Source organism: Boleophthalmus pectinirostris, unplaced genomic scaffold (genome assembly GCF_026225935.1).
Source record: "Boleophthalmus pectinirostris isolate CB_2022bp ecotype Guang Dong unplaced genomic scaffold, ASM2622593v1 HiC_scaffold_20, whole genome shotgun sequence".
Classification (NCBI taxonomy): Eukaryota; Metazoa; Chordata; class Actinopteri; order Gobiiformes; family Gobiidae; genus Boleophthalmus; species Boleophthalmus pectinirostris.
In genome coordinates this window covers 22715838-22741995 of record NW_026571153.1, presented here as the reverse complement: position 1 = coordinate 22741995, position 26158 = coordinate 22715838, and the positions used below count along the sequence as shown (strand labels likewise).

Sequence of the window (26158 nt, the reverse complement as noted above, 5' to 3'; positions counted from 1 at the left end):
TCCTGAAGGCACTGAGACGGATGTTCAAGTGTTTCACAGCGTCCTTCTGGAAATCTGTGGGATCTGGTCCCAAAGCCATCAACAGGAGTTTAGATGCAGAACCATATTCATGGATCAGATCTCTGGCTGCAGCTTTGCCCAGCTTCTTGATGTTCTTGGGTTTGATTTGAACGTCAGCTGGGACTTTGAACTGGTCCTGGACTCTGGCCGTCTCCAGAGTCTGCACTACTGCATCATGGTGGTTCTTAACTTTGGACGGCAGCTTTTGGAGCAGTTTCTGGACCAGCACATGGATCACCAAGCTCTCAACTGAGCCCAAGGTGTGTGAGGCCTGAGGAGCTGCAGGAGGCTCTGTGTTAGGTAACACTGGAGTGGACCCAAAAAGACTCAAAACTACAACAAAAATGCAAAAGGAACAAGGTTTATTAACCAGGGAGGTCAGGTGGTGGAGAGATGAGGAGCCAGATGCCGGGATGCAGGAGTCTTGAAAGGCGGGAACATCAGGTAGACGAAACAATCTGGCAGAGTCTGGCAGGAGAGCTGGGCCTTTGTTGCAGGCTTGATTGGAGATGGAAAGCAGGTGCTCCCAGCAGACTCCGCCCACTCCACACACAGAAGACTCAGGAGGAGGGGCGTGACACTCTGGAGCTGAGGCTGGGCTTTCTATCTCCAGCTTCTCACACTCTTTTTCTGTAGGTACATCCTTGGAGGTGTCCAGAGACTGTGTCTCATTTGGTTCTTCCAGGATGTGAACCTCCATTGGACTGGGAGTCTCTAGTGTACTGGACTCCTTTCGAGCAACATCTTTCAGAAAAGCTGTTTCTGGAACGTATTTCTCAATCATTTCGAGCTCTTCCAGTCCAGTTTGAGCTGAAGTGTCTTTGCTCTGCTCCTCTTTGGCAGGTTCATGAGAGCTGTGTCTGTGGCTCTCTTCTGATGTCTCCTCTAAAACATCACCACTGCCTGAGCTGTTTACAGGCTGCAGCTCCAGCTGGTCCTCAGCTGTGGTCTCCTGGTCTGGAGTTTCCTGTGAGGCCTCTGGACTCACAGTCACATTTGGTTCTGTAGCAGGTTCTGCTGTGGTTTGAGAAGCAGGTTCTGTTGTGGTCTCAGGATCAGATGAGAGCAGCTCCTCCTCTGGGACTGTGTACCCCATCATGTGGAGCACACCTGCAGCCGCTCTCCTCCTGGCCTCCTGCTTGGAGCGCCCCTTGCCCACTGCAGTGTACTGGTCCACGGCCAACCACATGAAGAAGGGCCAGTGGGTGCCAGTCACTGTGTCCCCCAGCAGGTGGTACTGGGCGGGTGGGTGTCTGTAGGCCATGAGCACCTCGGACAGGCGAGTGCAGGAGTCTTTGCCCAGACCGAAGTCCGGATGGCAGTGGGGCGGGAGGTCGGCGTAGCTCTGGTTCCGCTGATACGACTCCACTATGTCTGTCACCATGACACAAGCCCTAATCTTAACCTCTCTCTGGTCAGGACCTTGCGCCTCTGCGCTGAAGGGCCCGACTGAAACTCGGACAGTGAAGATAGGGTGGGGCTGAGCTGCCGTGGTGAACTCTGTGAAGTCCACGGACAGACCCAAGCCCTGTGCCAGGCTGTCCAAACGCTGGAAAGAGGACATGGAGTCGTTGGTCGACATGTAGGAGATGTGTGCGTCCATTACAGTAGAGAGAGAGAAATGTGTTTGCTGAAGTTCTGTCTCGTTTGTGTTTTCCATCAAGGTCTGGCTAGAAGTGAAGAAGTCTGAGCAGATCTCCCCCTTACAAATGTCGAGCTGTGATGTCACACAGACCAGTGATGTTCCAGAATCCACGGCATTCTAATGCAACATTCTAAATGCAACATTCTAGAACGCAGCATTAGAATAGAAAACATTTTACTGTAAATCAAAATAAATATTTAATTTGAAAACATTAAATATATTACATTTATAAATGAAATATACAGTAATTACAATTAAAAAACAAAACAATTTGTCAGCATAATGTTCTCTTTTGGTGAGTGAATTTACATATATCAGCTGTACCACCTGATCTTGTCTGATGTCTGAAGCCAAACAGGGATGAGCCTGGCTCATCATTGTTCATTGTTCCTTGCTGCTATATTCCCAATTTTTTTTCTTACTAAAACAAATAACAATGTCTTTCATTTTCACTTTCCTGAACATAATGAATACAGACTTTCAATCATTGCTATCTAATACACACATATGCCTCATGTTTTCCTTTGAACTCTGCTCCAAACCAATGTTTCTTTTAGTCTTTAAGTCTTTTCCTGACAGAGGATTGGCTGCAGACCTCTGCTGTTTTACTCTGTTGTTTTGTGTTTTCATGACACTGTCTGGTTTCCAGTGGGTCCTGTGTAAACGGCTGTAGTTCTGTCTCATCACATCATTTCGAGAAGTCTTCCAAAACGTTGGCTTTACAGGTCTCTGGGCTGCGCTAAAGATGTGTACTTTGAGTCTGTATATTTCGATCGCCACGAGGGAGGTTTTGTTATTAGAGCTCATATATATGACTCCATTTTCTGATCTGTTCTAATGTCGTTTCCTTGAATTTTGTTTAATTTCACACATGTTTAACACACAAACCGTGCAGATAGTCTAATAGTACGACGAAGCTCGACCAATCACCTTCACCGTCAGCTGATCACGTGACCTTCCCAGGCGCGGTGCGTTATGTGACTGTAATAGATTCATGTGTGACAGGCGCAACTGGAAAGGCACTAACGCTTGAGGTAAGAAAACCGAATAAACCAGTGTCAAAACCAATAGATGAAAAGGTCAGTATTAGATGAGAATTACAATGCACGTACTGTTGTTTTTTGACGTAAACCTTTAGCTTGGAGCGGTTGTCAGTGAGTGATAAGGGTTGGGCGTGCATTATTTCCACTAAGTGTTTTTAGTAGCGCTTTGATCTGACCGTGCAACTGGTAAAATCATTAAAGTCAAATCCTTCCATCTGTAGCGTTCACACTGACCTTGTCTGACCAGCCAGTCTCTTCTACATTCTGTTCGAAGACATAAGGGTCTGGAACCGGACCAGGGGCTGACTGGCAATCTGTGCGTTCTGGAAAAGTCCCACCCCTGGTCCTCAGTTTCTACCGTGGACCGATTTGTGGGGGAAAAGTCCAGGGCCATTATTGAGTCCCAGTCCGCCACTGAATCGAACCATAGAACATGAAAAACGTCTGTCCAATCTTGAGACAATCTAACAAATTTGAAGAAGCACTTTTTTGTTCGCTCAGACTATGAACATGTTAAAAATAATCCATAGGCCTCTTCAGCAGGTCTCAGACTATAATAAATATATAATAATGTAGTGGAGTAGAAAATACAGATACCTGCTAAAAGTAGCCGCTTTAAAATGTACATAAGTATAGTACAGTACTTTACAGTACTTTACTTCTTTTACTTCGATACATTCCATCACTGGGCATGCACCCCTCAAATGCTGAAGACATCTCCTCTCAAAAATTCTCATTCAGAGCAAAACATATAACTACATAACAAATAGTACTGTTACAATTTAATTATTACTGAGTAGCACCAACTGTGCATTTATATAATCTACTTTTTATTTTACAATGACTGTCATATTTTTTGTTCCAGTGGGTGGGCCCTTGTCACTAACCATGAGTGTGTTGCTTCAGCCTGTCAAGAATATCTGTAAACCCTCTCTACCTACACTGTGTAAGACATACATTTTACATTAAGGCTGGGCACTATCCACAAAAAATTCTCTGAAAACTTTGGTTCCTGTGACAGTAGTGAGTTTGTGCATTTTCAGTCCAGTTTCCAATTTTAAAAAAAATTAAATTAAATCTTCTAAACAAATCAATTTAAACTTCAAATTTGATTAACCGATTTGATAGATTTTTTTGCCCAGCCCTAATAGACAGTTCTTGAAGTTATTTAGTATTTTTACATTGTTCAGTACAAACTTTAATCTCTATAAATATGTCATTTTCTAGTCTGCAGTAAAGTGTGGGGCTGCATCTGGCCTGTGGCGCAGATAGTCATTGGTAAGTAAAAACACTGCATTCTTTTATGACTTTTGTACAAGTAATAGGCTCTGTGAACAAAGCCAGTAAGAGAATTTAAAAGTGCACTGCGTATCATTTCTAGTGGAGAGTCCGCCACCTGCTTGTTTCCATGGAAATATTATTGCTTTATCTAGAATGTTCCACAGTATAGACTAAACGTATCTATCACAAGGGAAACAAGCAGGTTACAGCACTATGTTACAATACAGTTCAAATCTGGGGAGAGACGCCCCTATTCACAGAAGGATTTTTTGAATTATAGAAACACCTGTAATGAATGAATAAATGTTAGACTGATATGTTTAATGTCATACCATGGAACATTCCAGGCAAAGCAATAACATATCCATGGAGACAAGTAGGTTGCGGACCCTCCACCAGGAAAGCTGCACAGTGCACCTTTAACTCCAGTAATATAGTGAAGTTTTGACTGTTACGGCGCTTGGCCCCCCCCCCTCGCCCTGCGCTCCATCTTTGTTTTCACTGCATGTGCCTTTTATATATTTACATATGCTGCCTGAGTCCTGGCGCCTGACCGGTGGGTGGCGTACCCGTCTCTGCTGTTGGCTCCTGATTCCTGCTGCAGTGGTTGAAGTACTGGCGCCTGCTCCAACAGTCCCCTGCCTAAACCTGCCAGTGCTTCGCCCAGTAAAAGTGCCACCCACCTGCTTGTCCATGTGGCTGGACTTCAGTGACAGCTTGCCATCTTCTGATTCAGACATATCTCTTGTTTGTGTATACCATAGTGTAACTGTTTGACTGTGTAAGTTGTAATTTGTAACAGAGACACTAGAGGTCACTAAAGACCTAGCCTATCTGTTGTGACTGCCACTGTGGCTTGGTCCTTGGGTATTTGTATTTTTCTTTAATTTTGCCTTATTCATTTAGAGTCTCCTTCCTTGTCATTTAGTTTTCATTGGGAACTTCTAATTTATTATTGTATGTTATACCCATTACATCTTGTCTGTGCTACTTTCCTTTGTCCCAAGCAACTGATATGTAACAAATGTTTTTCTTTAAACATCCTCAAAAATACTTTATACCCATGCATTAAATTATGATGTCTGCATGCCCTGTTATGCTGTACTTGTTATAGTATAAATTTAATACATAGTGCTATCACATTAGATTATAGATTCAGCATTTTGCTCACCATGCTTTTACTTTACTTTTGAAGGGCCTATGTTAAACTAGTTTCTTATCTATGTTATAATGAATCAGTGAAAAAAAACACAACTCCAGGTATGTTTTCGAGGAGGTAACAGCATTCTAACATGGCTTAAAGCTCACATATTAAAGGACCCTTAAGTTATGGTGTGCCTTCTTTTTTATTTTGTTTAGGTGCAGTATACTTAGATGAGTGCCCCAGGGAGCACTACATCCCCATCTACCTGGTGGTGATGGGGGTGTTCAGCCTTATGCTGGCCCTGCTGGCTTGTTTGCCCTGTGCAGAGGAGCCCAAAGACGGGACCACCAACACCCTTCACCGCCTGAGCATTGTCTGGCACTCCCTTGTGTCCACTTTCCTCGGCTGCTGGTTCATCGCAGGTGAGTTTACTTCTTAAGGTTCACTGTTATGACTTGTGAACTTTTAGCCATGTTATAATGCTGTTACCTCCTCAAAAACATACCTGCTGTTATGTTTTGTTTCCTTCACACGTGTTTAAGTAATCCTTTATTATTAGTCCCTCTATATCTCCTAAGCTCAGAATGCTCTACACCTTGTGATGTCATGTAGTGGTAGTTTTCAAATTAACAGCAACCTTTTACCTTGTGTTCAGTAGGGATTGACAATTCCAGATCTGAAATGATCCAAATGCAAATGCAAATCCAAACATATTTTGTTTTCTCACACATTCTCCAGGTAACGTGTGGATCTACCGTATATATGAGCCTAACTATGTGAAGAATGAAACCATGATTGACACATACTGCCATAAGACGCTGTACCTCTTTGCATTCTGGAGCACCACTCTGGTTTACATCATATTGGGGGCTGTTCTATTGGGAATTTCCTGCATGTACATCTGTATCAGCCTGTGTGTGTCCTCTGATCCCGATGATGAAGCTGAGAGCCCCAGACCTCCTGCTCAAGACAGCGGACAAATTTGAAGTTATCAGCTTGTTTCCGATGGTGATTGTATTACTTTGAGAATGCACCTTATCCGGTTCACTACTAGGTCAAAGATCAACTAAAGTAGTGAGGCAACGTTTTTCACTACATAGACTCTGACTGGAAATACAATGTAAACTTAAAGGTGTATTGTGTAACTTTTCCGGTGGAGGGTCTGTTAATTGCTTTTCTCCATGGACATGTTATTGCTTTGTCTGGAACAGTATGGTATTAAACCTTTCTATGTTCATGAAGACTAAACCAGACCAAGTTACAGGTCAACCCGCTCACAGTCAGAATGTATACTTTTCGAGGTATTTTGAGCTATAAAACCACCTGTAATTGAATAAATGTAAGGTAGAACTGTTTAATATCATACTGTAGAACATTCCAAGCAGAGCAATGATATATCCACAGAAAAAAGCATATGACAAATCCCCAAGCAATAAGTTACAGAGTGTATGTACTATTTGCTAATTTTGTTTATTCTAAAATTAGTTTATTTTTTGTTTCTGTCTCATTAGTTTTAGTTTAGTTTTAGTAATTTGCACATTTAATATATATTTTTGCTGTGTTCATATTTCTTATATATTTTCTCATTTGTTTAGTCTGATCTGCTGTTGTTTATCTTTGCACCTCTCTGCTTCTGGTTTAATCTGTTACGCCTAGGACATATAAGTGGGTGGCACAGGGAGATTGTTTTCATCAGAGGCAGTAAGTAGGTAAGTAAGTAAGTTTATACATGTGAACTTGTTTTGTGTGGGGATATTTCATCAAAGTTGTTCAACAAGTCTAGGCTTATCCTGAATTCCCGATAGCTGATCATGATTTAGAATTCGAAAATCATCTAAATGTGTCATACTCCCTTTAAAATACATGGAACTTGAGTAATGACAGATATTATAATTGCATTTGTCATATTTACTAGGGTTTTGAATCAGTAGTAGTTAATAAATAGCCCAAATAAAATCTTGCTAATGTGCTCAAGTTGCTCTAGATGAAAAGATCAAACTGATGACAACATTCTTACGACCTGTCAAAGATATTCGAAAAAGTTTACAGACACGTTCTCATGAGATGTGACTAAGACGACGCTCGACCAATCACCTTCTACGTCTGCTGCTCACGTGACCTTCACAGGCGCATGTTTCTTGTAGGCGCAGCGCGTTGGATGTCACACTGGCGCAGCTGGGAAGGTAAACTGGCACACTTTTACGCGTAAGGTAAGAAAAACTCCGGATAAATCAAGATCAAAAGCAAGAGATGAAAAAGTCAGTTTTAGATGAGTATTACAATACACAGTGTACAGTGTTGTTATTTGACGTAAAAGTTATGTTACGAAGTTACGAAGGGTGGGGCTCACCTTATTTGAACAAACGCAACAAGCGAGCCTCATAAGCAACATATTACTTGTTATATACATTATAGTAGCATTTTTAGTTTAATCGTGCAATTGGTAAATCATGAAAATCAAACAGCTTCATCAGCAGAGTTCAGCGCTGTGTTCTGAAGTTATGGGAAGTCCTTAAAGTTGTCAGACTGGCTGTGTGGAGAATGCAGTCACTTAAATCACTTCACTGATTGTCTCCTTTTGTGTATTTATGTGTATGTCATCATAGTACTACACTGTCTCGCTCTCATCATCATTTGTAACTGTATTTTTTTCTATGTGTCATCAAACAAAGCAAGACAATGTGTATGACCTTAAAAAAAGCTGTCTTAATAATAATAATAATAATAAAGAGATCACATTTCAATAAAAGAGAGTGATTAAAGGTGTATTGCGTAACTTTTCAGGTTGGGGTCCGCTACCATGGTGCTGATGCTCTTGCTTTGCCTTTAATGTTCCACAATATGGTATTAAACTTATATTAGATGCATTTATAAAATTATTGGTGTTTTTATTGCTGAACAATACCTGCATTCTAACTGTGAGTGGGGTCACCGCTTCACAGATCTCACCTGTAACTTGTCCTGACAGTGCCTCCTGTCTGTTTCTATGGAGAAAATTTTAATGCCATACTTTGGAATATTGGAAGTAAAGCAATGACATCTCCACGGAGACAAGTAACACAACTATACAGTGCACTATGGAACTTTTCTTCACTCCATGGAGATGCTATTGCTTTGCACATTTAGCTGATGTCCACTTTGAGTAGTTGGAACCTTAGTCTCCAGAAAATTCAGTTCAGATCAGAGTGAGTTAATAACAAATATTACTGACTATTGAATTATTACTGAGTGGCACCAACTGCACATTTATATAGTCTACTTTTGATTTTAAAGGCCCTGTATTATGCAAATTTGACTCAAGTTAAGTCATGTTAGAATATTGGCATCTCATCAAAAACATGCCTGGATTTGTGTTTTGTTTCATTCACACATGTTTGAGTAATCCTGTATTTTTAGTCTGTCTACATCTCCAAAGCTATCTTTTGCCATAAATTCAGTAAAGATTGGCAATTCCAGGTCTGAAATTATCCAAATGGTTTTAGTGAAGGTGTATGGAGTTTAAAAACACAATAGATCACTTCCTGTATTACCACATGACATTACAAGGTGGAACAGAGTGTTGTCAGTTTTAGGGAAGAGCTCAGCCTAAATCTGCAGGGTTTGTGTGTTAAACGTGTAAATGAAACAAAACACAACTCCAGGTATGTTTATGATGAGGAACCTACAATATAACAGATCAGAAAATAGTGGGTAAAAGTCAAGTAAAATAAGTCCAACAGGTCCTTTTTAACCATCATGTTTTATTAATTATGTTTTTGCTTCCAGTGGGTGAGTCCTTGTCTCTGACCATGAGTGTGCTTATCGATCGTGTCAAGAAAACCCCTAGACCCCCTCTGCCTATAATGTGTAAGATATGACAAGTTATTTCTTATATTTACATTGTTCAACACAGCCTTTACTCAATACAAATATGTTATTTTTTAGTATGCAGTAAAGTGGTAGTCTGCATCTTGCCTGTGGCACAGATAGCCATTGGTAAGTAGAAACTTTTTGACTTTTGTACAAGTTCAAAGTACAAAAGACTTTAACTCAAGTAATATACTGATTTTTCGAAAATGCTTTCTTCTTTTTTTTCTTTTGATATCCTCAAAAATACTTTTTACTCTTTTACTAAATGTTGATGTCCTGTTATGCTGTAATGGTTATAGTATAAATTAAATACAAAGTGCTACCACATTACGTTATGGATTATGGATTTTTTCCCCTCTTGTTCAGGTGCAGCGTACTTAGATGAGTGCCCCAAGGAGCACTACATCCCCATCTACCTGGTGGTGATAGGGGTGTGCGGTCTGATACTGGCCATCCTGGCCTGTCTGCCCTGTGCACAAGACTCCCCAGATGGGACAACCAGCCCCCTTCACCGCCTGTGCACAGCCTGGAACTCCCTTTTGTCCGCCTTTGTTTCCTGCTGGTTCATTGCTGGTGAGTTTATGCATCCCCACATGGAGCTTATACCTCCGGCCCACTGTTCATATTAGGTTTATGATCAGATCCAGTTTTTTTTTTTAATGGTTTAGAGGGGCTATTATGCATATCAAGGCGAGTTATGATGCCAGTCAAAGGGAGGGTTGGCAGCTTGAAGGTTCATGGGAGTTTGTCCAACAGGTCCACATGTGTTTTGTGGACTGGGAGAAAGCCTTTGACCAAGTCCTTAGTTAGGCAGGTGCTCTAGGACTATGGGGTCCAGGGGCCTTTATCTGAAGGGCTGTGTGGTCCAAGTGTGACCAGAGCAGGAGCTGAATTCATTAGCAGCAGTTGGTCAGATCTGTTCCCAGTGCATGTCGGACTCCCTCAGGGCTGCCCTTTGTCACCGGTTTTGTTAAGTGTTTTTATGGACAGAATTTCTAGGCACAGTCAGGGATCAGGTTCTGGGACCACAGGATCTCATCTCGGTTGTTTGCAGATCATGTTGTCCTGATGGTTCCATCGAGCCAGGACCATGCTGCATTTTGTCAACATCTTGTCAATAACTAAAAATAAGTTTCGCCTGAAAAAAAATGAAACCTATTCTAATACACATATTTTGTTTTTTACTCATTCTCCAGGTAACGTGTGGATTTACCGTATATATGAGCCTAACTATGTGAAGAATGCAACCATAATTGACACATACTGCAATAAGACGCTGTACCTGTTTGCATTCTGGACCACCACCCTGGCCTACATCCTGCTGGGGGCGATATTGGTGGGAGGCTGCTGTGTGCTCTGCTGCTTCTGCCTGTGTGGGCGCGCTGATCCAGACGACTGAGCTCAGAGCTCCAGAGTGATGTGATGTTCATGAATTTTTCCTTAATATGAACCTTCCTTAGTATCTCAACCAACTCTTTTTCTCTCCAATTTGTATGCATTTTCACACTGAATAAAGCTGAAGCAACACAATAATCAGCACAGAAGCAGAGCAGGCAATGTGAGAATGTGAGAACTTTGTGCATTAAAAAAATAAAAAATAAAATTATATTCATCACCTTAATGGTGCACTACGTAACATTTGAGGGTCTGATCCCAATGAGATGCTATTGCTTTGCCTGTAATCTTCCACAATATGGTATTAAACTGCATTTATTCTTATTATATTTGTGGAGTGTGCTTGTCGTTATGGAGACTAATAAGTTTAATGCCATATTTCAGAACATTGCAGGCAAAGCAATAACATCTCCATGGAGAAACTGGTTGACCCTCTACCTTAAAAGTTCCACAGTGCACCTTTAATAACAATTCATTTTTTATCATTTTGGTAATGCAACATTTTATTTAGAATTTCATAATTAAACACACTCTCACTCTCAGTTTGAACCATTTTGAACAAACCTCTGCCTTGGTCTGTTTGTAGTTAAATTAGTTCTCACATTCTCTTCTGTTATATAATTAAATGTAGAAAGAGCCAATCTTTTGAATGCCTCTTGAAATGAACTGATCTAAAAAGAATTCGGATCTCACAAAGGAGCCAAAAGTCTCTGCCCTACTCTAGACCTTCTCTTGCACAAGAATGAGACACTTCAAGTTATCGACTTGTTTGTTTACATTTTTCAGACGATGATTTTGTCACTTTGAAAATGTACCTCATCCAATTCACTATCAGGTGAAAGGCCAACTAAAGTAATCAGGTAATGTTTTTCACTACATAGACACTGGACGCTTAAGAGTATATTATAGCTCTTTATTATCAGTCAATGTAAGTCTGTTTTACATTCACATGATTCGAATATTATTTAAATAGTCGGGAAGATATTCTTTAACCCAGTCATTTGCATATTTTATGTATTATCTTCTGCTCAGGAATCATGATGTTTTTAACTGAAATGTATCCCTTCCTAATTTTCCCTTCCTTCATTGCCTTGTTTGATCAGTGCAATTTTAAACCCATTTTAATCAAATTTAACTACTTTTGTCAAACATACAAATAATACACACATAGACATATTTTGTACTGTTTATGAAAGCTGAGAAAAGATTTTGTACCTATGTGTTCTTACCTGTTTATTCATTTCCTTGTTCCTCCTTTGTAATAAAAAGCACTTTTTAAAGTAATTGATTTTCAGTCAGATTCTCAATCATGAACTGAAAAACTAAAAACAACCAACTATGTGAAACAAATACATTTACGTCACTACAATGTTTATTGCACCAAAATATATTTTAAAAAACATGAACACTTGCTGTGAGGAGGCTTGCCTCTTCACAGACCTGCCCTTGCCCCAAACTCTCCATAGATCGTCTCAAAAACAGAAAAATGTAATTGTTTCAACATCTACAGCGCGTTCTGTCATTTCACCAACAGAGGGCGCCATCAGTAACATGATGGAAGTAGGCAAAACAGATTGATAAATGTCACTTGCTCTGTTGTAGTAGGTAAGTCTAAACCTGTAGTTATTAAATGCAGAAAACGAAATGTGCATGTTCAACCTCTGTTTAAAATGTAAAAAACAATGCTGAATTAAAAAAAAAAAAATCTTTCTAAATCTAAATCTACAAAACAATATTACTCAAGTAAAAGTACAAAGTAGTGTTCAAGAAAATTACTCAAGTAGCCTTACTTGTAGCCTTATTTACAGTAGGAAGAGGAACCAAACCTTTTACTCAAGTAACAGTACTGTTACTTCAACACAAATATTACTCAAGGAGGAGTAAAAGTATGCTGCTAGAAAAAGTACAACTTCTTCAAAAAGTTACTCAAGTAAACATAACTGAGTAAATGTGATTGAGTACTACCCACCTCTGCAGATAAGTTGATAAATATTAATATCAGATTATGGGTCAAATAAAAAATATTCACCACATTCTTAATTATTCTTCAGTCTGCAGTAGTTTGATATTTGATTGGTGCATAAAATGTTTAATCAGTGATACACGTAATACCAGTTTTACGCCATTTATTTACTGATTAAAAAATCACATTATTATAATTTACATACAAAATATAACAGGATTCGATTTATACTTCAATGTTTATAAAAAAAATGTGCAGTAAAATGTGTCAAAGATACATGTATTCTGGTCTCATTACATTCCACTTACTGACGAAACACCGGGCATCGTGATTGGTCAGCACTTTTTGCTGGTCAGATTGGCGAGGGCCTTGGCGTGGATGGGTTTATACAGAAGAGTGAAGCTGGATGGAGTCAGCTGACCATTGCCCTGAGGGTCAACTTTTCCCATTAACACATAATTACGTCCTGCCGAGATGAAAAACAAAGCAAAAAAATATATATTATCTTCTGTAACTTCTGTTACATTTGGGATGCTCTAGTCTAGTATCTTAAAGGTCCAGTATTACACAAAATTGACTCTTGTGAGCTTTAAGTCATGTTATAATGTTGTTACCTCTTCAAAAACATACCTCGAGTTGTGTTTTGTTTGTTTCACACATGTTTGAGTAATCCTGCATTATTAGTCTGTTTAATCTATCTCCAAAAGTCAAAATACTCTGTTCCACCTTGTAATGTCATGAAGTGGTAGTTCCCAAGTTAACAGCTCCATTTTACCTTAAGGTCAGAAGAGATTAGCAATACCAGGGCTGAAATTATCCAAATGATTCTAGTCAAGATGTATGGAGTATTACCACATGCATTACCACACGACATCACAAGGTGAAGTGTTTCCTGTTTAAGAGAAGAACTCAGCCTAAATAAGCATGTTTGTGTGTGAATGAAACAAAACAAAACTCCAGGTATGTTTTTGATGAGGAAACAACATTATAAAAGAGAGCAGAAAATAGCATAATATAGGCCTTTTGTGAATGCCGATTAAAATATTATAACCAATGATGAACCAATTTGCAGTTTTTTGGTGCAAAGTTCACTGCAATAAAATATTAACAATGGTCAACAGAGTGCAATAATTTAAAGCACACATTTAGTGCCCTTGTTAGGGTTGTCGAAAGTACTGAAAATCAGATGCTAACTACTGTAGATACTCATCTGAACAAGTATTGGTATTAAGAAGTCACATTCATAGGACAGAACTGAACCTTTCCTGAATCGCTTTAGAATGATCCTGAGCTGTATCAGTACAAGTATAAGACCACAGACTAGTATACGCCCATGGAACACTATGGAACCTACCTGGACCACTGAGTGAATACATAAATATAAACTTTATTTATAAAACACTTAAGGTGACTAAAGATTACTGAGTCTTAAAATCCAGTCTGAGTAGATAAGTTTTGAATCTGGATGTAGTTAGACTTCAGTATCAAAATTGATTGTTTAGTAAGAAAGTCATAGGTTAAACTTTATGAGTACCTTTGAGGAGTCCGGGGCATCTTTTGCAGGCAGAGTGCAGAGTGACGGACATGATGGGGCCAGACTTAGTGATATTCAGGCGTCCAGGCTTATAGGCCTTTATGAGATACACCTCCACTGTAGCAGAGCCTCTTGGACCCATAGTCACAGATGTAACTTTACCTGTGAGCACTAAAAACAGAGAAATAGTGATTAGAAAAAAACATATCTAAAAATTATTTATACTTTGTAGCTGATGTCATCAATATTATCTACTCTGTCTGAGGTTTGTTAGACTTTAATCTGAGCTTTAAAGGTGCACTGTGTAACTTTTTGGTTGAGGTCCATCACCTGCTTATTTCCATGAAGATGTCATCGCTCTGCTTGGAATGTTCCACAGTAAGACATTAAACAGTTCAACCTTACATTTATTCAATTACAGGTGGTTTTATAGTTCAAAAATACCCAAAAAACAGGCATTCTGACTGTGAGTGAGGTTGCCTCTCCACAGATCTGACATGTAATTTGGTTTGGTTTGATCTCGATGAAGATAGACAGATACTGTGAAATATTTCCATGGAGAAGAGCATTTGATGGACAAAATGAGTTACACAATGCACCTTTAATTTAATACAATCTGACCAAAAAGAACAGACTTATTTGGAACCTAATCAGAACCATCAACACTCGTATTGATCACAGGCTCCTGAAAATGTACTGTGTCAATCCATTTTGTATACTTTTCTTGAGTTTTCAGATGATCTTAAAACATTTTGTGCAGTGTGCATTGTGTCTCCATGGAAACTGGTGAATATTCCTCCAATACACATCCATGTAGTACTCACCAAAGTCATGAGGGCAGAAACTGGACTGCAGAGTTCCTGTCCTCTTACAGGTCTGTGTGCACTGGGGGTTCAGTGGTAACGCTGTGGGAAATAAAGCATAACAGGATTTATTATAGAGGCAAAAACTTTTAGCGCACACTGATCCTAAAATATTAAATCAGGAAAAAATGTGATTCCAACAGTAAAAGGTATTTCATTTTGCCAGGGTCCTATAGCGCTGTTTTCTGATCTATATTATAATATTGTTACCTCACCAAAAACATACTTGGAGACCTGTTTTGTTTCATTCACACATGTTTAACAGACTAATCCTGCATATCTAAGATTAGTTCAAACTGAAAACACTCTGTTCCACCTTGTGATGTCATGACAGGAAGTGCTCCACTGTGTTTTAACACTCCATACACCTGGATGATTTCAGGCCTGGAATTGCCAGTCTCCACTGAACAGCTGTTAACTTGAAAACTAACACTACATTACATCACATGGTGGAACAGAGCATTTTGCTTTTGAGATGTTGGCAGACTAATAGACCAGAATTAGTCAAACATGTGTGAATGAAACAAAAGAGGTCTCCAGGTATGTTTTTGAAGAGGTAACAAAATTATAACATGGCTTAAAAGGACAGCCTGGAATTTTGGACATAAGAACTCATTTCTTAGTTAGTCAGAGTGTTGGAGACGTGTGGAGACACTTTTTTAAATATTCCATCCAGTCCTTGTATTTGCAGAGGTCGCTGGTGCTAGGCTAGTGCATGTCAATGGCCATAGTTATCCTGCCACTAAAAACTGTCTTACCCACTCCACAAAACACTCGAAGCAAATCTATTATTACTCCAGACTGTCAATGTAAATGTCTGTGTTAGAATAGAATAATGTTTGAAATAAAACTAACCTTGCATTGCATGAATCATCTCATGTTTTCTCAGCAGCAGCAGGTGCTAAGTGATATCAGTCCAATGCTGCCAAGCTTTCTATCAGGAAAGCAAAGTTGGTTTTACTTCTAAAATGATTCTATCGACACAGACATCGTCATCGACAGTCTGGTGTAATTTGCTTTGGGTGTTTTCTGGAGTGGGTAAGAGTGTTTTTAGTGGCAGGCTAACTATGGCCATTGACATGCACTAGCCTATCACCAGTGACCTCTGCAAATACAAGGACTGGATGGAATATTTAAAAACATGCCTCCACATGTCTCTAACACTCGGGCTCACTAGGAAATCCAAAATTCCAAACTATCCCTTTAAAGCTCACAAGAGTAAGTTTTGTGTAATATAGGACCCAAACCAAAGCTAAAAATGACTCACGTTTCTTGATCACAGAGGGCTTCTTGGTCACAGTTTTGACTCCTGTTTTGGGGGTGGCTTTTGGCTTCCATTTTGGTTTCACCGTGGGCTTTAAACCAGTTTTTGGCGTAGGCTTCACTGGTTTAATGGCTGTTTTTAATGTGGGCTTCACTTTAGGAGCTGCTGGCTTTTTGGTTGGTTTAACTCTGGGCTTCATTGTTGGTTTGATAATCTTTGGTTTCGGTGTAACTTTGACTACTGGTTTAGTGGCAGGTTTCGGTGCAAGCTTCTTCTTCGTCGGTGGAGTGGGTCTGGCTGGTTTGGGCTTGGGGCTAGGTTTCAGTCCTGGTTTAGGGGTGGGCTTGCGTGCAGGTGGCTTCAAGGGCAGAGTCACTTTTGTTTTTATTGGTTTCGTGGTAGGTTTGAGGCTTGCTTTTGGTTTCGGAGTAGGTTTTATTGGTTTAATAGGCTTGGTGGGCTTGGTGGGCTTAGTTGACTTGGTAGGCTTGGTAGGCTTGGCAGGCTTGGTTGGCTTGGTTGTGGGCTTGGATGTGGGCTTGGAAGTAGGTTTTGGAGCAGAGCTGCTGGGAGAGCTAAAAATAAAGTCCCCTCCAGCCGTTGGTCTACGAGAACCCCGGGGGACGCTGTTGTAAAGTGCCATGAAGCCATCCGAGGTCACGCTGAGGTCAGATACAAACTGGACCAAAAGCTCATTCCCATTGGTCACTATGGTTCTGTTGATGACAATGTAAAAGTTGCATGCAAATTACCAGAATTTTGATAGTTTGCAAATGATGTTGTCAATATTCACTGAGGAAGTGATGCTAACTGCAGGCACTGCTCTGTCTGAAGATCTATTACTCAGGTTAGGCTTAATCTGAACTGATGTCACTGCAAAGTTACAATAGAGATCAACAGTATATACAACTATAGCCTATATTGCCTTTGAAAACTGGACAACACTGTGTAAATATATGGACCAATTTCTGTACCATTGGAACCTACAGTATATTACAGATTTAAATAAATTCTCACCCTGGCACAGTATCTCCACAAAACTTGCCAATTCTCCTGGAGTCATCGGTCTCTCCTCCGTTAAACAGGGCCACGTAGTCGTAGCGACAGTATGTATCCGGCTCCAGGTCCAACTTCTCAAACTTCACCTCAATCACCTGTGTAAAGCAACACCAGGGCACATTAAACACAGAATAATGACTTTGAATAAGGATTTGAAAATGATCTTTTGTGTAATTAAAGATTCTGATGATTCTCATATTCTGACTTAATTTGGTGCGATAATACCTGTAAATATAAATTATACTTTTATACAAATCGAGAAGATATTTGTGAAGAAAATTTGAAAAATATGTTGAAAATTAGAGGAAGTATAGAGATTTCTATCTATTCTATTTTAGGGTTCTCTTTATAGGAAGAATTCTGTCCAAAAGTTCGGCACAATTTACACAAGGAACACCTTTTTTCCCAATATTTTAAACATTGTTTCAACAAGATAAACATGTCTTCTTATGTCAGATATTCATTTCTGTGTACATTAGAGGGGGTTTGACCTAGTGTATAACATGGTTGCTAGGTAACAGTTGTGGAATACTCTAGTATGATGTCATTATTTTCAACCAAGAAGTAAAACTTTACACCTGAAAAGTGGCCAAATATATATATATTTTTTGTTTCTTTTTTTGTTAAATCTTAAATATAATGATGTTAAGTGTGTTTTAGTAAAATGAGTCGTCTAACCTGTCATAGGCGCATTAAATATAACATAATGAATTTGAAAATGATGTTTGATGTAATTTAAATCCACACGTGTGCAGTTTGAGCTGGATTTTAAACTAGAGAAAATATCAGATTTGTCGCATAAAGAGAGGCTTTTAGTCACTGGTCCTGCCTCTTTTCCTACATCCTTACGTTCAGATCTCTGGACTCTGGGCACACACCTCTGACTCTCAATGAATGCTTTCAGCTCAAATTTGTTCAGTTTTCCTGGAGATGGGCCCCTTCACCACTACATACAGACCGCCCTTTTCTTCAAATAAAACCTCAGTCAACACACCTGACCCACACAAAAGTCTGGAAATAAAAGCTATAAATCATCAGATCATTCTGACTCTCATAGATAGATAGATGCCATAGCCTGACATTGCTGGGCTCCACAGAGATGTGCCAGGAGCAGCTGATGCCCGCTGGGTAGTTAGAGTTGGGCCAGTTTGGAGTCTTCACGGAGCCTTGAGCTTTGGTGAGACGGCCTCCACAGAACTGGTTCTCTGTGACAAAATCATACTTTTACTGTTTGTAGAAACAGAAATAGAAAAAAAAAACAGGGATTTCAAAAGACCAAAAAATAACGTATAGTTACTACTGGCAACAACAAGTTCATGGAGATGTTTTTGTTTTGCCAGGAATGTTCCACAGTATATCATTAAACATATCTATCTAGATACAAGACAGACAAGAAAGTAAAATCACCAGGTCAAGTTACAAGATTTGTGGAGAATAGACCCTGCTGACCTGGAGAATGGATGCTTTTCTTTTTGTCTTTTTTTACTCTGAATAATTACCAGGTTATACTGCTGAACATTCCAGACAAATCAACATCTCCATAGACGCCCCACCAGAAATGTTACATAGTGCACCTTTAATAAGGTCACTCCTATTTTTTAACTGTATTGCCAGGTTTCAGTTGGCATCAGTAGTCTATAGGCCAGTCATATTTAATATAGATGGGTGCAGCTAAAATTCATATTGTTAAAATGTAGAGTTTTGTTAGAATACAGTGAGTTCTTGGGTTTCTTCTTTGTGAATTTACTTTTTAGATATTTCAGTGGAAAGTACAATGTAATCAATTGGGAAAACTGTCTCTTCCTCCCAACTGGGAGTATGAAATCATCACATTCTACAATCCGAAAACCAGATACATTCATTTACATAATCATGTAAGTCCTATAGAGTACAAATATTTTATTCTCATGCCTACCTTCCACGTGTGGCTTCCCCGCACTGAAAAAGGCGAGGAACCCTCGTCCAGACGTGGCCTCATCAGAGACCATCTCCAGCATCATGGTGTTAGAGGTAGAGATCAGAGCCCCAGGTCGAAATGTTCCACAGAAGCGCCCCAGCTTCTGCACCAGGCGAGTGTGCCCGTTATACACATCCAGGTAGTCATAGCGACAAGTGGGGTCCGCCTCCATGTCAAAGAGGCGGAAGGACAGCATGACCACGTGACCCTCGGGCACCTGGAGGCCAACAAAGTGTAAAGACTCAGATTATTATGTTAGTTTGACAATAAATCTGAGTTCACTGATACATTTAGGGCAGACATGTGGGTGAGTGAAAACTGTGATGTTATGTCTGAGCTGAGTGAATGGGATCAAGGTAATAAGACCTATATAATCTAAAAGTGGTATATAACACAAACCTGACTCTTGTAAGCTTTAAATCATCTTATAATGTTGTAACCTCAACAGAAACATACCTGGAGTTGTGTTTTGTTTTCATTCACACATGTTTGAGTAATTCTTTATTGTTAGTCTGTCTACATTTCCAAAGCTGAAAATGCTCTGTTCCACCTTGTGATGTCATGAAGCGGTAGTTGTTTTCAAGTTAATAGCTCCTTTTACCATCTGTTCAGCAGAGATCAGGAATTCCAGGGCTGAAATTGTCCAAATGATTCTAGTGACGGAGTTTAAAAACCACAGTGGAGCACTTCCTTCCACGTGACATCACAAGGTGGAATGTATTTTTAGAGAGAGAAGAACTCAGCATAAATATGCAGGGTTTGTGTGTTAAACATGTGTGAATGAAACAAAACACTGCTCTAAGAATGTTTTTGATGAGGAAACAATATTATAACATAGATTAAAAAATAGGGTAATATGGGCCCTTTAAGTTAAATTGTTTATGTGCCTCACCCTGATCATTCTGCAGGTGGTGGACCAACTCCACTCTCACAGACCAAGAACAGGGCGTCAAACAGAGGCTGGAGTCTTTGTGGGGTGAGTTTGCATTAAACCCTCCACTAATTAACACACCACATCAGCAGAGAGGGTTTGTGGCTGAGCGAAGAAAGAAAAGTTTGGGTACATTCAAGCAAACTTGTTTTCAAATAAAGCAGTGAGTGGTTTAAAGGGCCCCCATATTACACTATTTTTGGATTTATGTTATAATGTCGTGTCCTCATCAAACAGTTGTTTTGTTTATGTCTCGCATGTCTAACACACAATCCCTGCATATTTAGGCTGACTTCTTCTTTCAGATGGAAAACACTCTGTTTGACCTTGTGATGTCATACAAGCCTTAAACAAGCTCCTGTAACCCCCAGCACCCCCTGCACAGCACCATCACCGGACAGGAGAGCACATTTGTCCCTGTCCTGCTACACGGACAGACTCTGGAGGTCATTTGTTCCACCTGCCACACAACTCTACACATTGCTACAGCTGATGAATGCAAGAGGATGGACTGCTGTCTGCACTTCTGGTGCCCGTCAAATGCTTTTCTATATGGAGATGTTATTGCTTTGTTTGGAATGTTTCACAGTATGGTATTAAATCTTTCATTTTCCATGAAGATCAAACCAGACCAAGTTATAGGTCAGATCTGTGGAGAAGCAATCCCACTCACAGTCAGAATGCCTGTTTTTATAGGTATTTTGACCCATAAAACCAGCTGTAATTGAATACATGTAAGGTAGAAGTATGTTTAAAGTCATACTGTGGAACATTCCAGGCAGAGCAATGACATATCCATAGAAACAAGCAGGTGACAAGTTACACAGTGCACCTTTAAATATTTTTTTTTTATGTCTATGTCATTATTGCTGCTGCTCAACTTTGAATTTTCTCCGGGATCAATAAAGTATCTATCTATAACAGGGGTGTCAAACATACGGCCCTGGGGCCAGATCTGGCCCTCCAAGACCTTTAATCTGGCCCTGGGCTGATTTTCTACTAAAATATTTTAATTATATTTCTATGTCTCTGTGTGTGGGTGCCTCCGACCAAAGCAGCACAAATGAAGACTTGCCTCTTTCCAAATGCTCATAAAGGACAATTGTTTTGACTGTTGACCGTGACACCCTCATCAGCAAAATGTCAAAAATGAGAAAAGTGGACGCCGAGTGCAGGGTTTTCCAAGAAAAATGGGCTTATTCCTATTTGCATACAAGTTAATGTTAAAACATTGTGTTGAAATTGCATTTTTATTAAAGTTTCAGGTGGTTAATAATATAATATTTTGTAAAAGAAAGAGTTCATCAATTCATAATAATAGATTTGCGTTTCTCTGCACAAATATTTGAACTTATTGCTATTTTTGGGGTTTATATGCCATGAATTTTCTGATCTGGCCCCTTTGGGATCAAAGTAGGTTGGATACAGCCCCCGGACCAAAATGAGTTTGACACCCCTGATCTATAATATGTTGCAGAGAAAATCCATGATGTTTTCTCTGTATACACTGGTCCCTCTTGAATACGTCGTTCATATTTTACTCACTGTGATGTACCAGGTGCATTTGCTGTTGGGTTTGTATTGACTGGGGAAGCCTTCACTCGCCACTATGCCTGAGTCTGTCACCAGGTGTCCTCCACAGTTGAAAACAGGCCTGAAAAAAACAAAAAAACAGGAGAGATTTGAAGTTATAGCAGCATATGTGAAGTATATAAACTATCAGTCAAAGGTTTGGACACACCATCTCTTTTAGTGTCTATTTTTCTTTTTACTAGTTTATACATTTTAGATATAGAAGACACCAAATATATGAAGTAAGATATCTTAAATTATGTATTAAAGAAAAAGGTTAAATAACTATTTTTCAACAAGAGGAACATAGGATTTGAACATAAAATCTTTTTAAAATACATAGTAGAATTATTTAATGGGCCTATATTATTCAAAATTGTCTCTCGTGAGCTTTCTTAATCAAAAACATAATTCACACATGTTTGAGTAATCCTGCACTATTTGTCTTTCTATATCTCTAAAGCTCTAAATGCCCTTCCACCTTCTGATGTCATGAAGTAGTAGTTTTCAAATTACCCTTTACTATTTATTTATTATTTTTATTTTTTATTTTTTTTGGCAATTCCAAGGCTGAAATGATCCAAATGATTCTAGTGAAGCTGTAAGGTGTTTAAAAACACAGTGGATCACTTCCTGTATTGCCACATGACATCACAAGGTGGAACAGAGTGTTTACTCTTTGAGAGAATAACTGCAGGATTTGTGTGTTAAAAGTGTGAATGAAACAAAACACAACTCCAGCTATGTTTTTGATGAGGAAACAACATTATGACAAAGATCACAAAATGGTATAATATAACTCTCTAACTCTTTTTATTTGCTACACAATTCCATAGATCTTACTACATATATTTGAAGTATTCTGTATGTCTATAAAATATAGAAAGTAGTAAAAACATTGAATGAGATGGTGTGTCCAAACTTTTGACTGGTAGTATATGTGAAGTATAGATGGACTCTGCTTATGTAACACTAATGGGTACACACATGCACTGGGATACACGCTGCTAACCACACACGGACAGGCTGCCTCTGTGCTTTCAGTTTCCTGGACGGTGTTTTTCAAAACTTGGTCAAAGTAAACCCAAAAAAACTGCCAACACACATAAAAATGCTATGGATTTTCTTCATAGAGAGAGAAATATTTTAGTGGGACTGGAGCCTTGGTCACACATGGCATCTGGTCAAACACACCCACTCGTATTCAGATAAACACACATCAAACTCTACTAACTTTTCATTTTGGGCATTACCTCCTCTTCACTTGTTTAATTGAAGCTTTCCTCATCTTTGCAGTTCATAATTTGTAACATGCAGTGGTCGAAGAAGTACTCAATTTTGTTAGTAAAAGTACATATACCAGAGCAAAGAAATACTGAAATACAGGCAAAAGTATCACATGAGATTTTGAGATCTAATAAAACTTAAAATGTAATGATTTTAATAAAGAATTGTGCTGAATTTTGTTGAACAGAAACAACTGAGGAGACTTTTTCTGAGCTGTTTTTTGTGTATATTTTTGTTTGCTTAAATTACAAATGAGTTAAAAAATAAACCATAAGCCTTTTAAACAGGTCTCAAACTATAATAAAAAATACTTTTACTTTTCAGTCCTGTTCAACAATGAAGTGAACTAGAAAGTACAGATGCCTGCTTTCAGATATAGTGAAGTAAAAGTAAAACGTTCCACTGAAAAAATCTGCTTAAAGGTGCACTGTGTAACTTTTCTGGAGAGGGTCCTCATCCTGTTTGTCTCCATGGAGATGTTAATGCTTTAGTTTATTGTCCACAGTAATCTGTCTTACATTTATTCATATAGCTGTTATTTATTGCCCAAAAATATCTTTAAAAAACATCCATTCTTACTGTGAGTGGGGTCGCCTCTCCTCAACTCTAACCTGTAATTTGACTTGCAAGCCTCCATGGAGATAAGATGATAAGATGATAAGATGATAAGATGATAAGATGATAAGATGATGAGATGATGAGATGATAAGATGATGAGATGATAGACCCTCCACCAAATAAGTTACACAGTGCACCTTCAAGTAACAATATATGTCCTAATTTTTAAACTTACTTACTTAAAAGTACAGTGCTTTACTATTTTCACTTCATTTGTTCCACCACTGGTAACATAAGTGTTGCCAGATCAGATCGAGACTTTTGTTTTTGTCAGTTTTATTCTTTCTACGCTGGAATGCTGTGACCACATTTGGCTTTGAGCAAAACCCACAAGCATGTGTTTTTGTCCCAAGTGAATTTACACCCCAAGTGAGTAAACAATGTGTATACAACAATCACTATATGACTGTATTTTGTTTAACATTTTTAATTTAAAGGTCCGTCACCTGCTTGTCTCCATGGAGCTGTTACTAAACCTATCTGGCATTTATTGATTACGGGTGTTTCTTATGATAAAAAATACTATAATTCACTTTGTGAATAAAGTTGCCTCTCCACAGATCTGACCTGTAATATAGCCTATAGTGGTCTCCTTTGAGATAGAGAGGGTTAATAGGGCAATAACTTCTCTATGAAGACAAACAGGTGACAGATCCTCCACCAGAACAGTTGCGCAATGCACCTTTAAGTCACTATGCTTTCTTCTAGTTATTGATAGAGTAAGACATTAAAACTACAAAAGAATTAAATAAGTTATTTTAGTAGTTAAATAACAAGATCACAACATGAGCTGTAGTTGTAGGCTATATTGTTTAATGCCAAAATATTTGACACAAGTTCACAGTTCTTGGGTCTAGTCACTGAAAGAAATTTTATGAATTCATTTATGAATTAAGCAGGACCATAAATGCTCATATTAATCCTGAAAATGTGTGGTTTAAATCAATTTTGTATTTTTTTCTTGAGCTTTCAAACACTCTTAAACTTTTTGTTAATTATTGCTAATGTGTGAATTGTGTTACCATAGTAACTGCTGAACATGCCCGCCAATAGAGATACGTGTAGAATCTGAAAACCACCAATCAGACATGGCGTGATTGATCATGTGACTAATGGTTCTCAAAATTGTCTGTTTAGGAGATGCCAACCACGTATTCTAAACACAGAAACCGCCTAATTTGTAGTTTTCTGTCAGTGTAAAGACTACAACTACCACAGAAGAAAAAACAGTTAAATCGTTGTTTGAAACTTGACTTGCCACGTGCATTAAGTTCAGTGTGGAGGTGTACCCAAGCAAAAAGCAAAAAAGATTCTAATGTTTAAAGTGTCACCTGCTTGTTGCTTGTTTCTATGGATATGTCATTGCTCTGCCTAGAATGTTCCACAGCATGACTTTAAACAGCTCTACTTTACAGTTATTCAATTACAGGTGGTTTTATAGTTCAAAGATACATAAAAAAACAGACATTCTGACTGTGAGCAGGGTCGCCTCTCTACAGATCTGACCTGTAACTTGTTGGTTAGGTTGGTTTGGTCTCCATGAAGATAGAAAGGTTTAATGCCATACTGTAAAACATTCCAGACAAAGCAATAACATCTCCACGGAAAAAAGCATTTAACAAAACCTCCACTAGAAAAGTTACACAATGCACCTTTAAGCTTCTAATGTACCTGGTATCGGTCTGAGTCTGAGCCTTGGTCCATCCTAGGGTCAAGATGATAAACCAGCAGATATCCCAAACCCTGAACTCCATGGTGAAGTCCTTGGAGGCTAAGAAGGAGAGAAGGAGAGAGGGAGACGAGGAGAGGAGAGGAGAGGAGAGAGGGAAAGAGGAGAGGAGAGGCGTGGAGAGGTTCTAAAAAGGGGCGGGGTCACGGGGGAGGTAGAAGAAGGGGTGAGTTAATTACTGCATAAACTACTACTACGCCAAAATCAATAATGTGTACAGATAAATATACAGTATAAAGAGCCAATCACTTTTTTCAGTTTTGCTGAAATCCTCATTCTAACCATGCATACAGTACTTTTCAAAAGTTTGGAACACGCCCTTTCATTCACTGTTTTCTTTATGTTTTACTACTACATTTTAGATGCATATGGAAGACATCAAATATATGAAGTACATATATAGAATTATGTAGCAAAGAAAAACAGTTAAATAAAAATATTGAATGAGAAGGTATGCCCAAACTTTTGACTCTATACAAATAGATTACTGCCCTGGTTTTGATGATAGTAAAATTACAGAAGCACTTGGTAGTCATTGTTTTGCCAGTCTCAAGTAAGTCTCAAATCTTTAACCTAAAGTCCTAGTCAAGTCCCAAGTCAAATACAAGCAAGTCCAAGTCGATTGTCGAGTCACTGGCTCATAAGTCCAAGTCAAGCTTTGAGCTTCAAGTCATTTCAAGTCTTTAAATCAAAGTACGAAATATAGCTTTTTGCAATTTATGTGAATTTTAAATTAAATTGTACTTAAAAAATCATAGTATATTTATATATGAGTATTTATAGACTATATAAGAGTTGTAGAAATGTAAATTTTTCCTTTTTAAATGTCTTGACAAGATCTTAGTGTGAATAATTACATTCAGAATAGAAAGAATTCAGATTTATAAGTGCTTCTCAAGTCTTCTCAAGTCACAGGCCTCAAGTCCGAGTCAAGTCCCAAGTCACTGACCTTCAAGTCCCTCCC

The 26158-nt window shown here is 38.9% G+C and overlaps 3 protein-coding genes across 3 annotated transcripts; 2 read left to right on the top strand and 1 right to left on the bottom strand.

Annotated features, from left to right (window-relative positions):
• The first annotated feature begins 2694 nt into the window (after positions 1-2694).
• LOC129409692 (transmembrane protein 272-like) lies at positions 2695-6159 on the top strand. The gene is made up of 5 exons (XM_055156188.1): positions 2695-2739; positions 3614-3694; positions 3976-4026; positions 5389-5595; positions 5912-6159. The coding sequence occupies exons 2-5, from the start codon at positions 3637-3639 to the stop codon at positions 6157-6159; spliced, it is 564 nt and encodes a 187-aa protein (XP_055012163.1). The 5' UTR covers positions 2695-2739; positions 3614-3636.
• Positions 6160-7286: 1127 nt separating this feature from the next.
• On the top strand, positions 7287-11701 carry LOC129409839 (transmembrane protein 272-like). The gene is made up of 5 exons (XM_055156642.1): positions 7287-7383; positions 8939-9019; positions 9098-9148; positions 9389-9595; positions 10219-11701. Exons 2-5 carry the CDS (start codon positions 8962-8964, stop codon positions 10419-10421), a joined length of 519 nt encoding a protein of 172 aa, XP_055012617.1. The 5' UTR covers positions 7287-7383; positions 8939-8961; the 3' UTR covers positions 10422-11701.
• Positions 11702-12528: 827 nt separating this feature from the next.
• pcolceb (procollagen C-endopeptidase enhancer b) lies at positions 12529-25239 on the bottom strand. Its single transcript, XM_020922041.2, has 9 exons — positions 25137-25239; positions 21534-21642; positions 19016-19274; positions 18181-18305; positions 17059-17195; positions 16045-16757; positions 14739-14819; positions 13915-14085; positions 12529-12846 (listed from the first exon to the last, which is right to left on the bottom strand). The coding sequence occupies exons 1-9, from the start codon at positions 25217-25219 to the stop codon at positions 12716-12718; spliced, it is 1809 nt and encodes a 602-aa protein (XP_020777700.1). The 5' UTR covers positions 25220-25239; the 3' UTR covers positions 12529-12715.
• Positions 25240-26158: the final 919 nt, after the last annotated feature.

Bases quoted from the DNA above. Each gene is read 5' to 3' on its own strand.
- LOC129409839 (XM_055156642.1), top strand. From the start codon at position 8,962: ATGAGTGTGCTTATCGATCGTGTCAAGAAAACCCCTAGACCCCCTCTG. The intron at 9,020-9,097 runs GTAAGATATGAC...GTTATTTTTTAG, and splicing joins ACCCCCTCTGCCTATAATGT to TATGCAGTAAAGTGGTAGTC. The intron at 9,596-10,218 runs GTGAGTTTATGC...CTCATTCTCCAG, and splicing joins TTCCTGCTGGTTCATTGCTG to GTAACGTGTGGATTTACCGT.
- pcolceb (XM_020922041.2), bottom strand. From the start codon at position 25,219: ATGGAGTTCAGGGTTTGGGATATCTGCTGGTTTATCATCTTGACCCTA. The intron at 18,306-19,015 runs GTAGGCATGAGA...ATTTTGTCACAG, and splicing joins GGGGAAGCCACACGTGGAAG to AGAACCAGTTCTGTGGAGGC. The intron at 14,086-14,738 runs GTGAGTACTACA...CTCTGTTTTTAG, and splicing joins TTTCTGCCCTCATGACTTTG to TGCTCACAGGTAAAGTTACA.
- LOC129409692 (XM_055156188.1), top strand. From the start codon at position 3,637: ATGAGTGTGTTGCTTCAGCCTGTCAAGAATATCTGTAAACCCTCTCTA. The intron at 3,695-3,975 runs GTAAGACATACA...GTCATTTTCTAG, and splicing joins ACCCTCTCTACCTACACTGT to TCTGCAGTAAAGTGTGGGGC. The intron at 5,596-5,911 runs GTGAGTTTACTT...CACATTCTCCAG, and splicing joins CGGCTGCTGGTTCATCGCAG to GTAACGTGTGGATCTACCGT.